Here is a 16,287-nt window from a genome sequence, read left to right on the forward strand (position 1 = left end):
TGGTTGAACGCAAAGCTAATGGGGAGCTTGATACCAGCAGATACAGGAAGGCCACCCACACAGACCAAGTACTCAACTACAACAGCAACTAGGAGAAAGTGAGGACTGCAGGTGCTGGAGATCAGAGTTGAGAGTGTGATGCTCGAAAAGCGCTGTCAGTCAGGCAGCAACCGAGGAGTAGGAGAATCAACATTTCGGCTATAAGCCTTTCATCAGCAACTATCCCAACAACCACAAACAGAGTTGAGTGAGACATAATACACTGCAGCACCCTGGAACTGCACAAAGTAGAAGGATAACACCTACATAACATCTTCTGAAACAACGGGTACCTAAAAAGCACAGTCCTTCACAACACTTCCAAACGCACTGGCCACACTGCCACTCATTAAGGACATATCAGAAATGACCACCAGACTACTCGGACCCCTGGTAGCCCACAAACAAATTAACACACTACAACAGCTACTAACAAGTATAAAGGATCCCATACCCACAACCAAAAGGATTAACATTTATATACAAAATACCATGTAAAGGGTGCCAAAAACACTACATTGGGCAGACAGGAACGAAATTAGCCACCAGAGTACACGAACACCAACTAGCCACCAAGAGACATGCTAGCTATCACTTGTATCCATACATACAGATAATGAAGGACACCAATTCGACTGGGGCAATGCATCCAGGATTAAAAGTGACCCACCCAGCCTCATTCCCCTACCCTATATTTACCCCTGACTAATTTACCTCTTCTACACATCTCTGAACACAATGAGCAATTTAGCATGGCCAATTCACCTAACCTGCACATTTTTGGATTGTGGGAGGAAACCAGAGCATCTGAAGGAAACCCACACAGATACGGGGAGAATGTGCAAACTCCACACAGTTGCCTGAGGCTGGAATCAAACCTGGGTCCCTGGTGCTCTGAGGCAGCAGTACTAACCACTGAGCCACTGTGTTGCCCCATTTCGATGTTCATGTATTGCCAAAACGTGATTATTTAGCTCAGTGCTGTTGACTCCAGCATGTCACTGCACAAAGCAACAATGAAGTTTTGGCAACGGTAATCAGTCCGAAATGTGAAGTGAGTGTTTCATTTGAGCCTCCTCAGGTCCCCAAGAACACAAATGCCAATCTTCCCTCAAGTTGATTCATTCCATGTGATATCAAGAAATGACTGAACACATTGGACATAATGAAAGCCCCAACAAAATCCCAGCCAGTGCTGAAGAACCTGTGCTCCCCAAAACTAACTGCACCTTAGCCAAGCTACAACTGTCATTGACCCAACTGTAGAAAATTGTCAAAATATGTCACATACAAAGAGCGGACAAATCAATTACCACCCCATTAGTTTACTCTCAATCATCAACATAGGGATGGAGAATGTCTTTGATATTTCTATTTATGTATCATTATTCACCAATAACCTGCTGAGTGATGTTCAGTTCAGATATTGCCAGGGCTATTCAGCTCCAGATCACATTGCAATCTTAGCCCAAAGTTCTAGAGTTGAAGTGAGAGCAGAAGTTAGTCTACTTGTCTACTTTACCCATCTATCCCCGAGACCCTAAGACCTACAACCACTTATACAGATAATCTTCATTACCTGTGCAGTTAAAATGAAATTTCATAGCAAAGGGAAAAGATTGTTATGTTTAAAAATAAAAATGTTGCTGTATGGAGATACAAACCTTTCAAAAAGGGCTGAAGTAACATCACTTTACATTGAATGGAATATGCCTTTGAATTAAGGATTACACTTTCATAAAATGTCCTGTGATGTGTCTATTTCAAAAACTGAGGCCAGGACGAAAATAACACTGTATTGACATTTTACCTTGACGAAAGCGGGTAACCCAGAAGTGGAGGGGTGGGATCTGGGGGAAGGTAGCTGAGAGTGCAATAGGTGGATGGAGGTGGGGGTAAAGGTGATAGGTCAGAGGGGAGGGTAGAGTGGATGGGTAGGAAAGAAGATGGACAAATGGGACACGTTATGAGGTCGTACTGAACTGGAAGGTTGGAACTGGGATAAGGTGGGGAGAGGGGAAATGAGGAACTGGTGAAATCCAATTGATGCCATGGAGTTGATGCCAAGGCAGAAGATGAGGCGTTCTTCCTCCAGGCATCAGGCGGTAAGAGAGTGGCAATGGAGGAGGCCCAGTACCTGCATGTCCTCGGCAGAGTGGGAGGGGGAGTTGAAGTGTTCGGCCATAGGGCTGCGCAGATATCCCGGAGATGTTCCCTAAAGCGCTCTGCAAGAGGGCGTCCTGTCTCCCCAATGGAGAGGAGACTGCATTGGGAGCATCGATTACAATAAGTGATATTTGTCGATGTGCAGGTGAAACTTTGATGGATGTGGAAGGCTCCTTTGGGGCCTTGGATGGAGGTGAAGCGGGGCAGGTTTGGCAATTCCTGCGGTGGCAGGGCAAGGTGCCAGGAGGGGAAGGTGGGTTGTTGGGGGGGTGGGGGTCATGGACCTGACTAAGTAATCACTGAGGGAATGGTCTTTGCAGAAAGCGGATAAGGGTGGGGAGGGAACTATATCCCTGGTTTGTAGGTGGCGGAAATGTCGGCGGATGATGTGGCTTATGCGGCGGTTGGTAGGGTGAAAGGTTAGGACCAGGAGGGTTTTGTCCTTGTTGCAGTTGGAGGGGTGAGATTTGAGGATGGAGGTGTGAGACGTGGATGAGATGCATTAGAGGGCATCTCCAACCATGTGGGAAGGGAAGTTGTGGTCTTTAAAGAAGGAGGCTATCTGATGTGTTCTGTGGTGGAACCGGTCCTCCTGGGAGCAGAAACGGCGGAGGAATTGGGAATAAGAGATAGCATTTTTGCAGGAGGCAGGGTGGGAGGAGGTGTAATCCAGGTAGCTCTGGGTGTTGATGGGTTTGTAGAAAATATCAGTGTTGAGTGGGTCACCGTTGATGGAGACTTTGTAACTTTATTCCTTATTAGCTGGAGCTGAAATTGTAAATATTCTTTAAACTTCAAAAGTCATTCGGTATTAGACATTCAGCATCTTTCCTCAATCTAAGTTGAGTTCTTCAAACAATAAATAGGTTGAAGTTTGGAATTGAACTAAGGTAATTAATTCTCAAAGGATAAACATCTGTATTTTATCAAGTTAAGAAATGTAAACATTGTAGTATGAGCCCTTGTGGTGCAGTGATAGTGTCCCTACCTTTGGTGCTGTAAGCTTAGGTTCGCGTCCCACCTTTTCTAGAAATCTGTAATACCATTGGGGCCCTCTTGTTGTACAGAGATAGAGTCCTTACCTCTGGACTGAGAGGCTTAGGTTCAAGTCCCATCTGCTCCAGAGGTGTAATAATGTCTCTGTACAGATTGGTTAAATAAAAATTAATTAAGTAAACATTGTAGTGTGGACTCTAATGGTGCGGTGTTAATGTTCCTACCTCTGAGCCAGTCGGCCCAGGTTTAAGTCCCACCTTCTCTAGAGGTTTGTAATAATATATCTGAGCAGGTTGGTTAGAAAAATATCGGAATGTTAAAATGGAGCTCTCTTATGGCGCAGTGGTAGTGTACCTACTCTTGGACTTGGGAGGCCATTGTTCCCTATTCACCTGCTCAAGAGATGTGTAATGATATCTCTGAACCGGTTGATTATAAAAATAGGTTCAATAAAAACAATTTTTAAAAAATTGAACATTGTAGTTGCCACATCCCCCTCACCCTTCCCCCGCCCTCACTTTTGATGACTCGCATTGCCCATAATGTGATTTGCTTGTAAATATTTGTTTGGATACATGGATGATTACTGGTGGTGGTTAAAAGAAAAAAAAGTGATTTTGGTTGTGGGTAAGCTGCTCAGTTGTGTGTAATAGCACTTCTGTGTATGGAAATAAAAAGAAAACATTGTAATTGAGTGTTTCTTGTGGCACAGTAGTAGTGTCCCTACCTCTGAACAAGGTAGGTCCAGGGTCAAGTCCCATCTGCTCCAGAAATGTGTAATCACATCTCTTATCAGGTTGATTAGGAAATATCTAAACTTGTAGTTACCAGAGATAGTGGTTTGGTGATTGGGGAGGGAAAAAACAACATTCAGTTGTGTTTAAGAACAGTTCAGGATACAAAATAACATTGTAGTTACTGACATTTTTAAGCATAGATAAAGGTAAGTCGAAAGAAATATTGCCAGACTTAAGAATATACTCCCAGGAACCTATCAATATTTTACATTTTTGGAGATCTTTTGGAAATTTACAGGGCAGGGAAACCTAAGACAAAATCATGGGCATTGTGCGCTAAATGATATAATATTCCCTAATAATACAACACCTTATATCCTACAACTCAGCATAAACAATAGCTCAGTGTTCTGAGTCATTAATTCTGTAAGTTTTAGAGGGCAACCTCACAAGCAAAATATTTATTTACCTGTTTCCTGAGTAACTTGCCATGGTCCAACCACAAAACCTTTAAAGACCACTAATGAAGTTGTTTAACAATTTGTATATTCTCTCCCTTTTGACACTATGCCTGCTCTGTTGTCTCAGAAATATGTCAGGGTTTTACAATGGGCATTGGACCCAAAACAGACATATTGTTATCAGGAATAGCTGTGTGATCTAGCCATCCTGTATCGTAAATGGTTTTGGCCATATTAGGAGCAGGAGCGATGTGGTAATTGATGCTGTATTTTTATCTAAACCTGTCATCTTGTTCCCAGAAGAGGTCCCCATAAATCAGTCACCCTTGTGATGCTTACACACTTTGTGTCAAATTTTTCATTTCCTTGAAAGATGAGATATTCTTTTCATTGGAATCAATGATGGTTTAAATAAAACATAGATAACACAGAATATTAAACATGAAATGTCTTGACAACACTTAGATTTATAGATTCATACAGTGCAGAAAAGACCTTTTGGCCCATCAAATCTGCATCCAACATAATTCCCACCAAAAGTGTGCTAATCCCAATTCCCTGCATTCATCTTATATCCCTGAATGCTTTGATATTTGAAGTCTTATTCAAATATTGTTTAAAGGTTGTAAGGTGCCGGCCACTACTACCTTCCCAGGCAGTGCATTCTTGATTCCCACCACCCGCTGAATGAAAAAGCTATTTCCCAAATCCCCTCTAAATATCCTGCCCCATACCCTAAAATTGTGCCCCCTCATGATTGACCCCTCAACCAACAGCTGCTGTCCGTTCATTCTGTCCATACCCCTCATAATCTTATACACCTCAGTCTTCTCTACTCTAGAGAAAAAAATCCAAACCTATCCAGTTTCTCTGTATAGTTCAATTTCTCCATCCCAAGCCACATCCTAGTGAACCTCCACTGAATGCACTCTAGTGCTATCACATCCTTCCTGTAGTGAGGTGACCAGAACTGTACAAATGACTCTAGTTATGGCTTGACCAATGCTCTGTACATTCCAACATTATTTCCTTGCTTTTATACTTTATGCCATGACTGATAAAAGCAAATGTTCCATAACATATAACTGTTAAAAGTGAGAAAAACCCAATTATTTCCTCAGGGTTGCTTCTGATTTTCTTTGGATGCTAAAAATTTCAAGTGTCAATCAACACCACTTTAAATGGATGTAGCCCCTTTCATGAGGCGAAACATTTCAAGACTTTAGAGTGTTATCAAATAACATTTGACTTCAAGGAGCTATTAGGGCATGTGACCAAAGCTTGACTATAGCAATGGGGTTCTCAAGTGTACCTTAAAACATCAGAGAGAAGTTAGGAGCCAAGGAGACTTAGGAAAGTAGTTTCAGAGTTGAGGACCTTAGGCAGCTAAAGGTATGGTTGCCACTTGTAGATTAACTAAATTAGGGGCTACACAAATCTCAGGAATGATGTAATTTATAAAGTCAGGGAATAAGTGTAGTTTAAAATGAGGATGAAATTTTTAATATATGACCCAGCAGGAGCAGGAGTAAGTGCATATATAATGAGTAAACAGGGCTTCTGCAAGTTAGCACACAGGCAGCAGAGTTTTGGCTGAACTGAAACTTGGGGAATGTGGAAGGAGAACAATGGAATAATCAAGCTTAAAGGTAACAAAGACAGAGATTCAGCAATGCATTGGGTTTGAAGTGGAAGTAGTTATTTTTTGAGATGAAGCAGGTATTGAGTTGACAGCTTAGCATGGAGTCAAATGACTCCAAGATACTAATGATGAGGTTAAGTATTCGGCCTTCTCAATGGTGAAAGGTTAAAAATCACATAACACCGGGTTATAGTCTGGGATGTAGTTTACTTGGAAGCACTAACTTTCGGACTGCTACTCCTTCATAAGGCGGTTGTGGAGAATAAGATTGTAAGACACAGAATTTATAGCAAATGTTTACAGTGTGATGTAACTGAAATTATATATTGAATTGTTTGTTAAGTTTCTCATCTTTTAGAATGACTATGTTGGTTTCAGTTCTTTCATTTGTAAATTGCAAAACTTCTTTTAAAAGTTACATTCTCAAATGAACTTTACGAATTGGTGTCATGTCGACCCAGATAAGGTATTTAAGGTGTTAGCTCCCTGTGAAGCTGTCTGTGCCACAATGTTCAGACTGACTCTAATCTAAAAAACGGATTTACAGAATCTTACATGGATTCATGCAGTTTTTGAACAAAGTAAAATGTAATCCTGCCCCACAAACATAAATGTGTGTGTGTGTGTGTGTGTGGTGGGGAGGGGGGGAGAGAGAGGTGGGGTTTGTACTTATGAGTGTCTGAGAGAGGATGCATGTATAGTGCAATGGGGCCACTTGTAGTGTGATATGAGCCCAAGGGTCCGGTTGGGCCATCCCCATGGCTACCGAACTTGGCTATCAGCCTCTGCTCGGCCACTTTTCGTTGTTGCCTGTCCTGAAGTCTGCCTTGGGGGACAGTCACCCAAAGGTCCAAGGTCGAATGTTCCGGACTGCTGAAGTGTTCTCCGACTGGGAGGGAACGCTCCTGTCTGTTGATTGCTCTGCGGCGTCCATTCATCCATAGCCATAGCTTCTGTTTGGTCTTGCCAATGTACCATGCCTCAGGGCATCCTTGCTTGCAGCGTACGAGATAGACAACGTTGTCTGAGTCACATGAGTACCTTCCACGTTCATGGTGGGAGCTGTCCCCATGCATAATGGTGGTATCCGTATCGACACTCTGACACGTCCTGCAGTGTCTACCGTGACAAGGTTGTATGGTATTCTTCTGAAAGCCGGGCAATTTGCTACGAACAATGATCTGTTTGAGGTTTGGTAGCTGTTTAAAGGTGAGAAGTGGAGGTGTGGGGAAGGTCTTGGCAAGGTGCTCATCCTCATTGATATTGTGTTGCAGGCTGCGAAGAATGTGATATAGTTTTTCGGCTCCTGGGAAGTACAGGGTTTTTTAGATTAGAATCAGTCTGACCATTGTGGCACAGACAGCCTCACGGAGCTAACACCTTCAATAGCTTATCTGGGTAGACACGTCACCACTTGTTAAAGTTTACTTGAGAATGTAAGTTTTAAAAAATGTTTTGCAATTTACATATCAAAGAACTGAAACCAACATGGTCATTCTAAAAGTTGAGAGACTTAACAAACAATCCAGGTCTTTTTCAACATATAATTTCAGTTACATCACACTGTAAACTTTTGCTATAAATTCTGTGTCTTACAATCTTATTCTCCACAATCACCTGATGAAGGAACAGCGCTCCAAAAGCTAGTGCTTCTAAATAAACCTGTTGGCCTATAACCTGGTGTTGTGATTTTTAACTTTGTACACCCCAGTGCAACACCAACACCTCAATCAGTGGTGAAACCATCCCCATAATTAATCTTCTGTTGATTTCAAGGTATATCTATATATGAAAATTGCCTGAGGAAAAAAATCAATTTTACGTATGGTCCTGCTGTGTCAGCAGAATATATATCTTATGTTTCTCCCATTATAAAATAAAATGCAAAGTGACTTACTTGGAGCAAGACTACAGGCAGTCCTTTTGGATGTGTCTTATTTTTATAAAAACTCAAGTAATAATTTTTATTTTCAGAAGACTTGTCAGCATTCTTGTTGTTTTGGTTTCTAGGGTATCCTATTTGCAACTCCGGATTGTATACGGCTACCTCCAGATGTGATCCATTTATGGCTTCATGAATCATCCAGAGTCTATGCTGACAAACTCATGGAAGAAAAAGATATTGAACACTTCTACAAAATCCTTATGGATACTGCAAAGAGATACTTTGAGGTACAATGTAATGTTGTAACATTTGAATACAGATTTTTATGACTGCTTCATAAATTTTCTCCTCAGTGCAGAATAGTATCCAAACATTAACATTGATGTAGAAGCCCATTTTCTCATGGCCTTAAACTATATGTTTGTTTTAATACATAAATGATTAGCAATCCTAAAATAACAACTTATTTTGCAAGAGTCTTTAAGTTATAGAGTCATACAGCAAGTAAACAGACCCTTCAGTCCAACCAGTCCATGCTAACCATAATCCCAAATTGAACTAGTCCGACCTGCCTGCGCTTGGCCCATATCCCTCCAAGCATTTCTTATTCATGTATTTATCTGAATATCTTTAAACGTTGTAACTGTACACTCATCTATCATTTCCTTTGGAAGGTTATTCCACACATGAGCCGCTTTATGTAAACAAAAATGCCTTAATTTTTAAAAAAATTTTCTCCTCACCTTAAAATATATATACCTGCTATTCACCTTATCTATACCCCTCATTATTTTATAGATCTTTATAAGGTCTTTTCTCAACAGAGCAGGCAACCTAAGTTCCATTTGTTGGTGGTAGGGGATGTTTTTATAAGATATATATGAACATACCGGTTAGGAGTAGAAATTAGTCTATTGGCCCCTCGAGCTTGCTCTGCCATTGAATAATGTTTAAAGAAATCTGTTGTTGAAGTCTGACAGGACAATTTACATCGAAGAGGGTGCTTGGTATCTTAGACTTTGAAACATGGAAATGCTTGCTTTCTGGAAACAGGAAATTTCATCTTGGCTTCAGAAAGTGGGAAAACTCTGGATAAGATGGGAAATCCACTATTTGGAGATTAAAAAGGTGGGAAAACTCTGAAAATGTGGGAAAACACAATAAACAGTAGAGAGATACAGTGCTATCAACAAACTGAATTAAAAAGCTTTAAAGCAGTAATTTATTACAGAACAACCAAGTTAAAGCTTTATTGAATAATTCAGGATAATATAACAGAAATTCAAAGGTTCACCAATTTCTGAACGTCCAAGTTAAGAAGGTTTGTGCTCATGAACATGATCCCATGCAGGATGTAATTTTAAAGATCCAACATACAAACATTTCCAGTACTGAACAGCTGCTTTATATTGTCCTGCATTGTATTCCGACTTGCAAACAAATGAAATTGCAAATGGGCTCTAGAATGGAACCCATTCGCAATGCAGGGATTACCTGTAGAGATAAAACATCTGGCAAATAATAGAAATGCTACCACATTGTTTACAAAGTCTAACCAACTCTGCAGTCATTCAATTCAAGAGCATAGACTTTAAAAAATAACTAATTGTAAAGCAGTACTAAAATTATATAATTATTAAATTATACAGATTTAAAAATGCCTCACAGAAGTATGTCTAATCGTACATTGAAACGTAGCAGAGAAAGGCACCTATACAGCACAAAATCAGATTCTGTTGAGTCCACAATTCATAAAATATAGAATTGCCTCAAAATTAAACACAAAGACTGAAGCTGAGCAAATGAAGTGCTCATTTAACGTTGCACCATTTAGCCTTGTCCCATTATAACATTGGTCCATTATTGAGTCCTGAAATCTTGTTCAGTGTCGTGATATTCCATCACATTTCTAACTTGTACCTTGTGGATGATGAACAGACTTTGGTGAGTCAGGAGGTGTGTTATTTGCTGCAGGATTCCTGGCCTCTGATCCGACCTTGCAGCCACTGTTTTTATGTGGCTAGTTCAGTTCAATTTCTGGTCAATGGTGACTCCCAAGATGTTGACAGTGGGGAATTCAGTGATGAAAAAGCTATTTAATGTCCAAGGATGATAGTTTGATTTTGTCTTGTTGGAGATGGTCAGTGCCATTTTAGTGTGGAATGAAATGCAGTTATTCACTGCAAAAGGAAAAAGCCAGAGTATTTCTGAAATGGTGACAAAGTGTTGATGTAAAAAGGGATCTGGGATTCAGATCCATATAAATCCATGATCAATACCATGGGAAATCAGCTACTATGATCATAAGTTGAAACAAATTGACAATTTAATAAATCTTGAAGCTGTAACTGCTCAGCTAAAACATTTGCCCCCTTTTTAAAATCTGTTTTGACCCAACATTCAGAACTGTAAGACAAACAGAAATTGCTAGAGAAAGCAGATTTAATGTATTGGGTCTGGTGATTCTTCGTCTCAAGTTCTGATGAAGAGCAGAACTGGGTAGCACTGCTACTTGATACTGTCCATTTAAGATACTTTAGCCTCAAGTTGGTTTTCTTCACAGGATTCCTGTCATTAACACTGACCATGACACAGCTATGCTACTAGCACTCTGATTGCCCTGGCAATTCATGGGGTTTCATTTAGATGGCAGCACCAGCAATGACTTCCTTGATGGCTGCGTTTAGAATATGCCACCGAGGATTTTTCTGTATTCTGGATTTTGAATCCCATCAGTTGGACCTCCTGTTCAGAAGAAAATTCAACCATTAAGTTTTGCTTTCAATATAAAGAAAGATGTAATGCAAATAAATCATTTATTATCTCATCTACTAGCTAGGCACATACTAATTTGATTACATTTAATCATAGGAAGAATGTTGTGAAACTTGAAAGGGTTCAGAAAAGATTTACAAGAATGCTGCCAGGGTTGGAGGGTTTGAGCTATAGGGAGAAACTGAACAGGCTGAGGCTGTTTTCCCAGGAGCATCAGAGGCTGAGCGGTGACCTCATAGAGGCTTATAAAATCATGAGGGGCATGAATAGCGTAAATCAACAACGTCTCTTCCTGGGGTGGGGGAGTCCAGAACTAGAGGGCATAGGTTTAGGGTGAAAGGGAAAAGACTTAAAAGGGATCTAAGGGGAAACTTTTTCACACAAAAGGTGGTGTGTTGATGGAAGTGATGGAGGCTGGTACCATTACAACATTTAAATGGTTTCTAGATGGCTGTATGAATAGGAACGGTTTAGAGGGATACGGGCCAGGTACCGACAAATGGGATTAGATTAATTTAGGATATCTGGTCAGCATGGACAAGTTGGACCGAAGGATCAGTTTCCATGCTGTACATCTCTATGACTCTATGCCTCTAATGGCTGAACGTAAGAATCTTACATGAATGCTACTAATTCATGTTGTTATTTCTGATTTTAGGTTATTGATGAACATATTTTAACCCAAAAGCCATTGATTTACTGCCACTTTGCCCAAGGTGTTGGAGAACCCAGATATTTGCCTGTAACCAGTTGGAAAAACCTACATAGAATTCTTACAGATGCCCTGGAGCATTATAATGAACTGCATGCAGTGATGAACCTTGTCCTATTCAAAGAAGCAATGCAACATATGTAAGTACAATTAACTACAGGAAGTTTTTTAAAACCAGTTTTTTTCGTTATCATTCTCTAGTTTTCTTCCACCTCCCCTCATGCCAATGAAACTAAAGTGCTGATCACCAAACTTTCTTTCTTGGTTCCCATGTTAGTTGATATATTAAACATTTCATTCTTTTCCGATATAGTCTTTGTCTTAATGATCATAGATGACTATAATGTACAACTAAACTGAATGTCAAATTTGCAGTGGAGACCTGGATGATAAGTTCATAGAATGCTTTCAAGATTGTTTCTAGAACATGCTGTTGTAAGAAACTATCGTAGAGCATGTTACATTAGACTTGGTACAGTGTAATTAACAACCTTAGAGTAAATGCACCCATAGGGAGCAGCGACCAAATATGTAGAATTTTATAAACAGTTTGAAAGGGAGAAGATTGGACCTAAGACTAATATTTTTAACCTTAAAAAAGGGTAATTATGTGGGTAATGAAAACTGAGCTAGCTGGAGTGAACTGATATATTAGGGTAGGGAATAGCTCAGAAGTGAAGCAGTCATAGACATTTAATGGGATATTTCAGAATACTCATAATAAGTATATTCCAACTGTAAAGAAAATTATCTATAAGTAGGACCCACCATTCGTGGTTAATTAACAAGTTATGAAAAGCATCAGAAAATAGCATATACCGAGACAAAGGTAAGCCGCAGGTAAGGTGATTGATTAGAATATAAAAAATGAACAGAAGGTTCATTGAGGCAGAACTCTTGAGTATGACCAGAAGCTAGCTAGGAATGTAAAAATGGATCACAAGAGATTCTGCAGATACTTAATAAAGAAAACAATAAGTAAAGTGAGGTTTGGTCTTCTGGAGAGTGAAAATTGGGAGTGAAGAATAGACAGTAAGGAAATAGCAGGTGAAGTGAATGAATATTTTACATCTGTCCTCACAATAGAAGATACAAAACCATTCTATTGAGAGCTGCAAATCAGGAATTGGAAGGCAAAGAGGAACCGAATGAAATTTCAATCACCAGAGAAGCTGACTAAGTATCCTGATGGAACAGTAGGCTGACAATTTTCTGGATCCTAATGGACCATGTCTTTGCCATATTGTCTGTGTTTTTCTTTCAATTTGATTCTATAAATAACTTCCTTAGTTAACCATGGTTGAATTACCCTTTCCTTTCTGGAATATATCTTCACCATGAGTCATGAACTATTTTCTTAAATGTTTGCCCTCCTTCTCAACCATCTTTTTCTGAGATACCCCCTTCCCAGTCCATTCCAGCCAACTCTACTCTCATTTTTTTCTAATTACCTTTATTTAAATTCAGCACTGTTGTTTCCAACCCATGTTTCTCATGCTCAAACTGAACTTTAAATTCTTCAATGTTATGGTCACTGTTTCTTAGGTGAGTTTTTTTACTCTGAGATCATTTATTAAACCATCCTCACTACGTCTTAACAGATCCCAAGTAGCATTTTCCCTGATAATCCACAACAAATTGCTCTCAGAAATGTCTCTAATACATTTGATGAACTTTTCCATATGACTATCTCTGCCAATTTGATTTTCCTAATCTCCATAAAAACTAAAGATAGAAATGTCATTATTGATTCTCAGTACTACCTTTCCACCTGAATCCAGATTACTATTCTACTTTAATGTCATATACCCTCCAATGTGCAGGACTAGTTCTTCTCATTTGTGATAAGTCTTTACAATGGCTGCCACATTATATAAACTTACTTCAAGGAGATGAGATTGAGTAGGATAGGCCTGTGTTCATTGGAATTTAGAATGAGAACTGAGCTTATTGAAGCATACAGGATTCTTAGAGGACCTGGATGTAGGTTTGCTCGCTGAGCTTGAAGGTTCGTTTCCAGATGTTTCATTATCCTACTAGGTAACATCTTCAGTGGGCCTCAGGCGAAGCACTGCTGAAGATTCCTGATTTCGATTTATATGTTTGGGTTTCTCTGGGTTGGTGATGTCATTTCCTGTGGTGAAGTCACTTCCAGTTCCTTTACTCAGGGGGTGATAGATGGGGTCTAACTCGATGTGTTTATTGATAGAGTCCCGGTTGGAATGCAATGCTTCCAGGAATTCTCGTGCGTGCCTTTGTTTGACTTGTCCTAGGATGGATGTGTTGTCCCAGTTGAAGTGGTGTCCTTCATCATCCGTATGTGAGGATACTTGTGAGAGAGGGTCATGTCTTTTTGTGGCTAGTTGGCGTTCATGGAGCCTGGTGGCTAGTTTTCTGCCTGTTTGTCCAATGTAGTGTTTGTTACAGTCCTTGCTCGGTATTTTGTAAATTACATTAGTTTTGCTCATTGTCTGTATAGGGTCTTTCAAGTTCATTAGCTGCTGTTTTAGTGTGTTGGTGGGTTTGTGGGCTACCATGATACCAAGGGGTCTGAGTAGTCTAGCAGTCATTTCTGAGATATCTTTGATGTAGGGGAGAGTGACTAGTATTTCTGGATGTGTTTTGTCTGCTTGTTTGGGTTTGTTGCTGAGAAATCGGTGGACTGTATTCATTGGTACTCATTCTTTTTGAATACACGGTACAGGTGATTTTACTCTGCTCTGCGTAGTTCCTCTGTGCTGCAGTGTGTGTTGGCTCATTGAAATAATGTTCTGATGCAGCTTTGTTTGTGAGTGTTAGGATGATTGCTTCTGTAGTTCAATATTTGGTCCATATGTGGTGTTTTCCTGTAGATGCTGGTTTGAAGTTCCCCATTGGCTGTTTGCTCTACTGTGACATCTGGAATGGCAGTTTGTTGTTGTTTTCCTCCACTTGCGTGAATTTTATGCCAGGAAGGATATTATTGATGGTCTTGAAGGTTTCCTCTAATTTGTTTTGTTAAGTGATGACAAAGGTGTCATCCACATAACGGACCCAAAGTTTGGGTTGGATGGTTGGCAGAGCTGTTTGTTCAAGTCTCTGCATTACTGCTTCTGCTAAGAACCCTGATATCGGAGATCCCTATACAGACAATGAGCAAAACTAATGTTATTTACAAAATACCATGCAAGGACTGTAACAGACAAAAGATATACAGATTTTCAATCAGTAAGGAAATCAAGTGTTATGGGGAAAGGACAGGAACGTCCCCTGAGAATCTTGCACGTTTCAATAATGTCACCTTTCATTTCATCTATATTTCAATGAGTACAGACCCAATCTACTCATCCTTTCCTCATAAGACAGTCCCTTCGTACCTGGTTATCAGCCAAGTGAACCTTCGCTGATCTGCCTTCAATATTGAGGTGATGATATATGTTTAAACAGTCGATCGCATGAAGATTGTCATCTCCCATATCACATTGTAAATAAGTGTGACCTATTTAAAATTAACATCAGAATTTGAGACAATCCATTGAACAACTCAATACTGTACTTGGCTGTTAATTTTGAACTTCAGCTTATACATTTGCAAGATGTCATACACAAGAACACTATGGCACATGGTATAACAACTGAATTGGCAGCACAAGTGCAATTGGAAAGGTTTGGCATGGTAGCTATTAGAGCTACAGGTTGGGCATGATTGGGAGTTAACTTAGAGACTATTGGATCTTTAGAGAAGATTGGAAAGTTCAAAAAGAACAAAGACACAGCAATAATGATCAATCATCTAACTCCAGGAATAAAAAGAAGTGATTTCTGTAAGAATGATCACGTAGTTGAAACACTGATTACAACTAAGGAACAGGAGAGAATACAAGAATCTGCTTGTATAGACCAGCTGATAGTAATGAGGCAATGGATAGACATAGAAACATAGAGATTAGAGAAGCATATAGCTACAATCGCCTCCTTCCTCAGGTGACTGAAATTTCAGCTGAATGCAAGAACACCATCTGACCCTGACCTGCATATTTATAGAAGGACTTACTCAGAAGCATAAATTCAGATTTCAGATTGTGTGCTTGGAGCCAGATGGTACTCGATAAATTGCCTGGCTGATGTTTAACTCCTAATCCTCCTGATTTCACTGGTCGGTAAGGTTAAAATTGGCCCTGTAGGAGCAATTTTCTCTGAAAGAGAATGAAGACTCAGGAGGCTGGCAGGATGCAGCAGGTGGAAGTTTACTCATGCAGAAACTGGATAAAGCAAGGACAGGGCCAAAGGATTTTCCCTGAATGTGGTCTCGACGTACGAACTGCTACTTGCTTAATCTTTCTCTCAGATCAGAAGATAGATCAATGACACACTCTAACTCATACAGTATATTGTAGTATTTTTATACATTTCTGTATTACAACGTAATTACAGTCCTTCCCTCCTAATCCATATACCCAATCAGTGATAGACACCTGTTTGACCAGCCTCAGCTTCCCATGACTGCATGGTGTTTACCAGCCATTACAATCTCTAGTCTTTGGGTGCTTTCTGTGCATCTTATTCATTCCCATTCCAGAGTCATTGGCCATACTCCCTTAGAGCTGTTTCAGGCTGGCTTACCTCTTAAGGACAGCTTGAATTCTGTTATTTAGGGTCATACAGGTGTATAGTACAGAAACAAATCATCCATGTTGACCAGAGAGCCTTACCTAATCTAGTCCCATTTGCCAGCACTTGGCCCATATTGCTCCAAACCCTTCCTATTCATATACCCATCCAGATGCCTTTTAAATGTTGTACCAGTGTCCACCACTTCCTCTGGCAGCTCATTCCATACATGCACCACCCTCTGCATGGAAAAGTTGCTGCTTAGATCCCTTTTAAATTTTTCC

General features: G+C 40.0%; 1 protein-coding gene across 1 annotated transcript in view; it reads left to right on the top strand.

Annotated features, from left to right (window-relative positions):
* The window catches only part of dnah9l (dynein, axonemal, heavy polypeptide 9 like), a 432,311-nt gene that overhangs the window by 233,327 nt on the left and 182,697 nt on the right, over positions 1-16,287 (top strand). Inside the window, exons 51-52 of the mRNA XM_043693603.2 lie at positions 8,052-8,213; positions 11,360-11,553. Of these exons, the coding sequence (XP_043549538.2) occupies positions 8,052-8,213; positions 11,360-11,553 (356 nt within the window). The remainder of the gene's footprint in view (positions 1-8,051; positions 8,214-11,359; positions 11,554-16,287) is intronic.

Source organism: Chiloscyllium plagiosum, unplaced genomic scaffold, assembly GCF_037043375.1.
Source record: "Chiloscyllium plagiosum isolate Xiang-an unplaced genomic scaffold, Cpla_swu_hap1 HiC_scaffold_7, whole genome shotgun sequence".
Taxonomy (NCBI): domain Eukaryota; kingdom Metazoa; phylum Chordata; class Chondrichthyes; order Orectolobiformes; family Hemiscylliidae; genus Chiloscyllium; species Chiloscyllium plagiosum.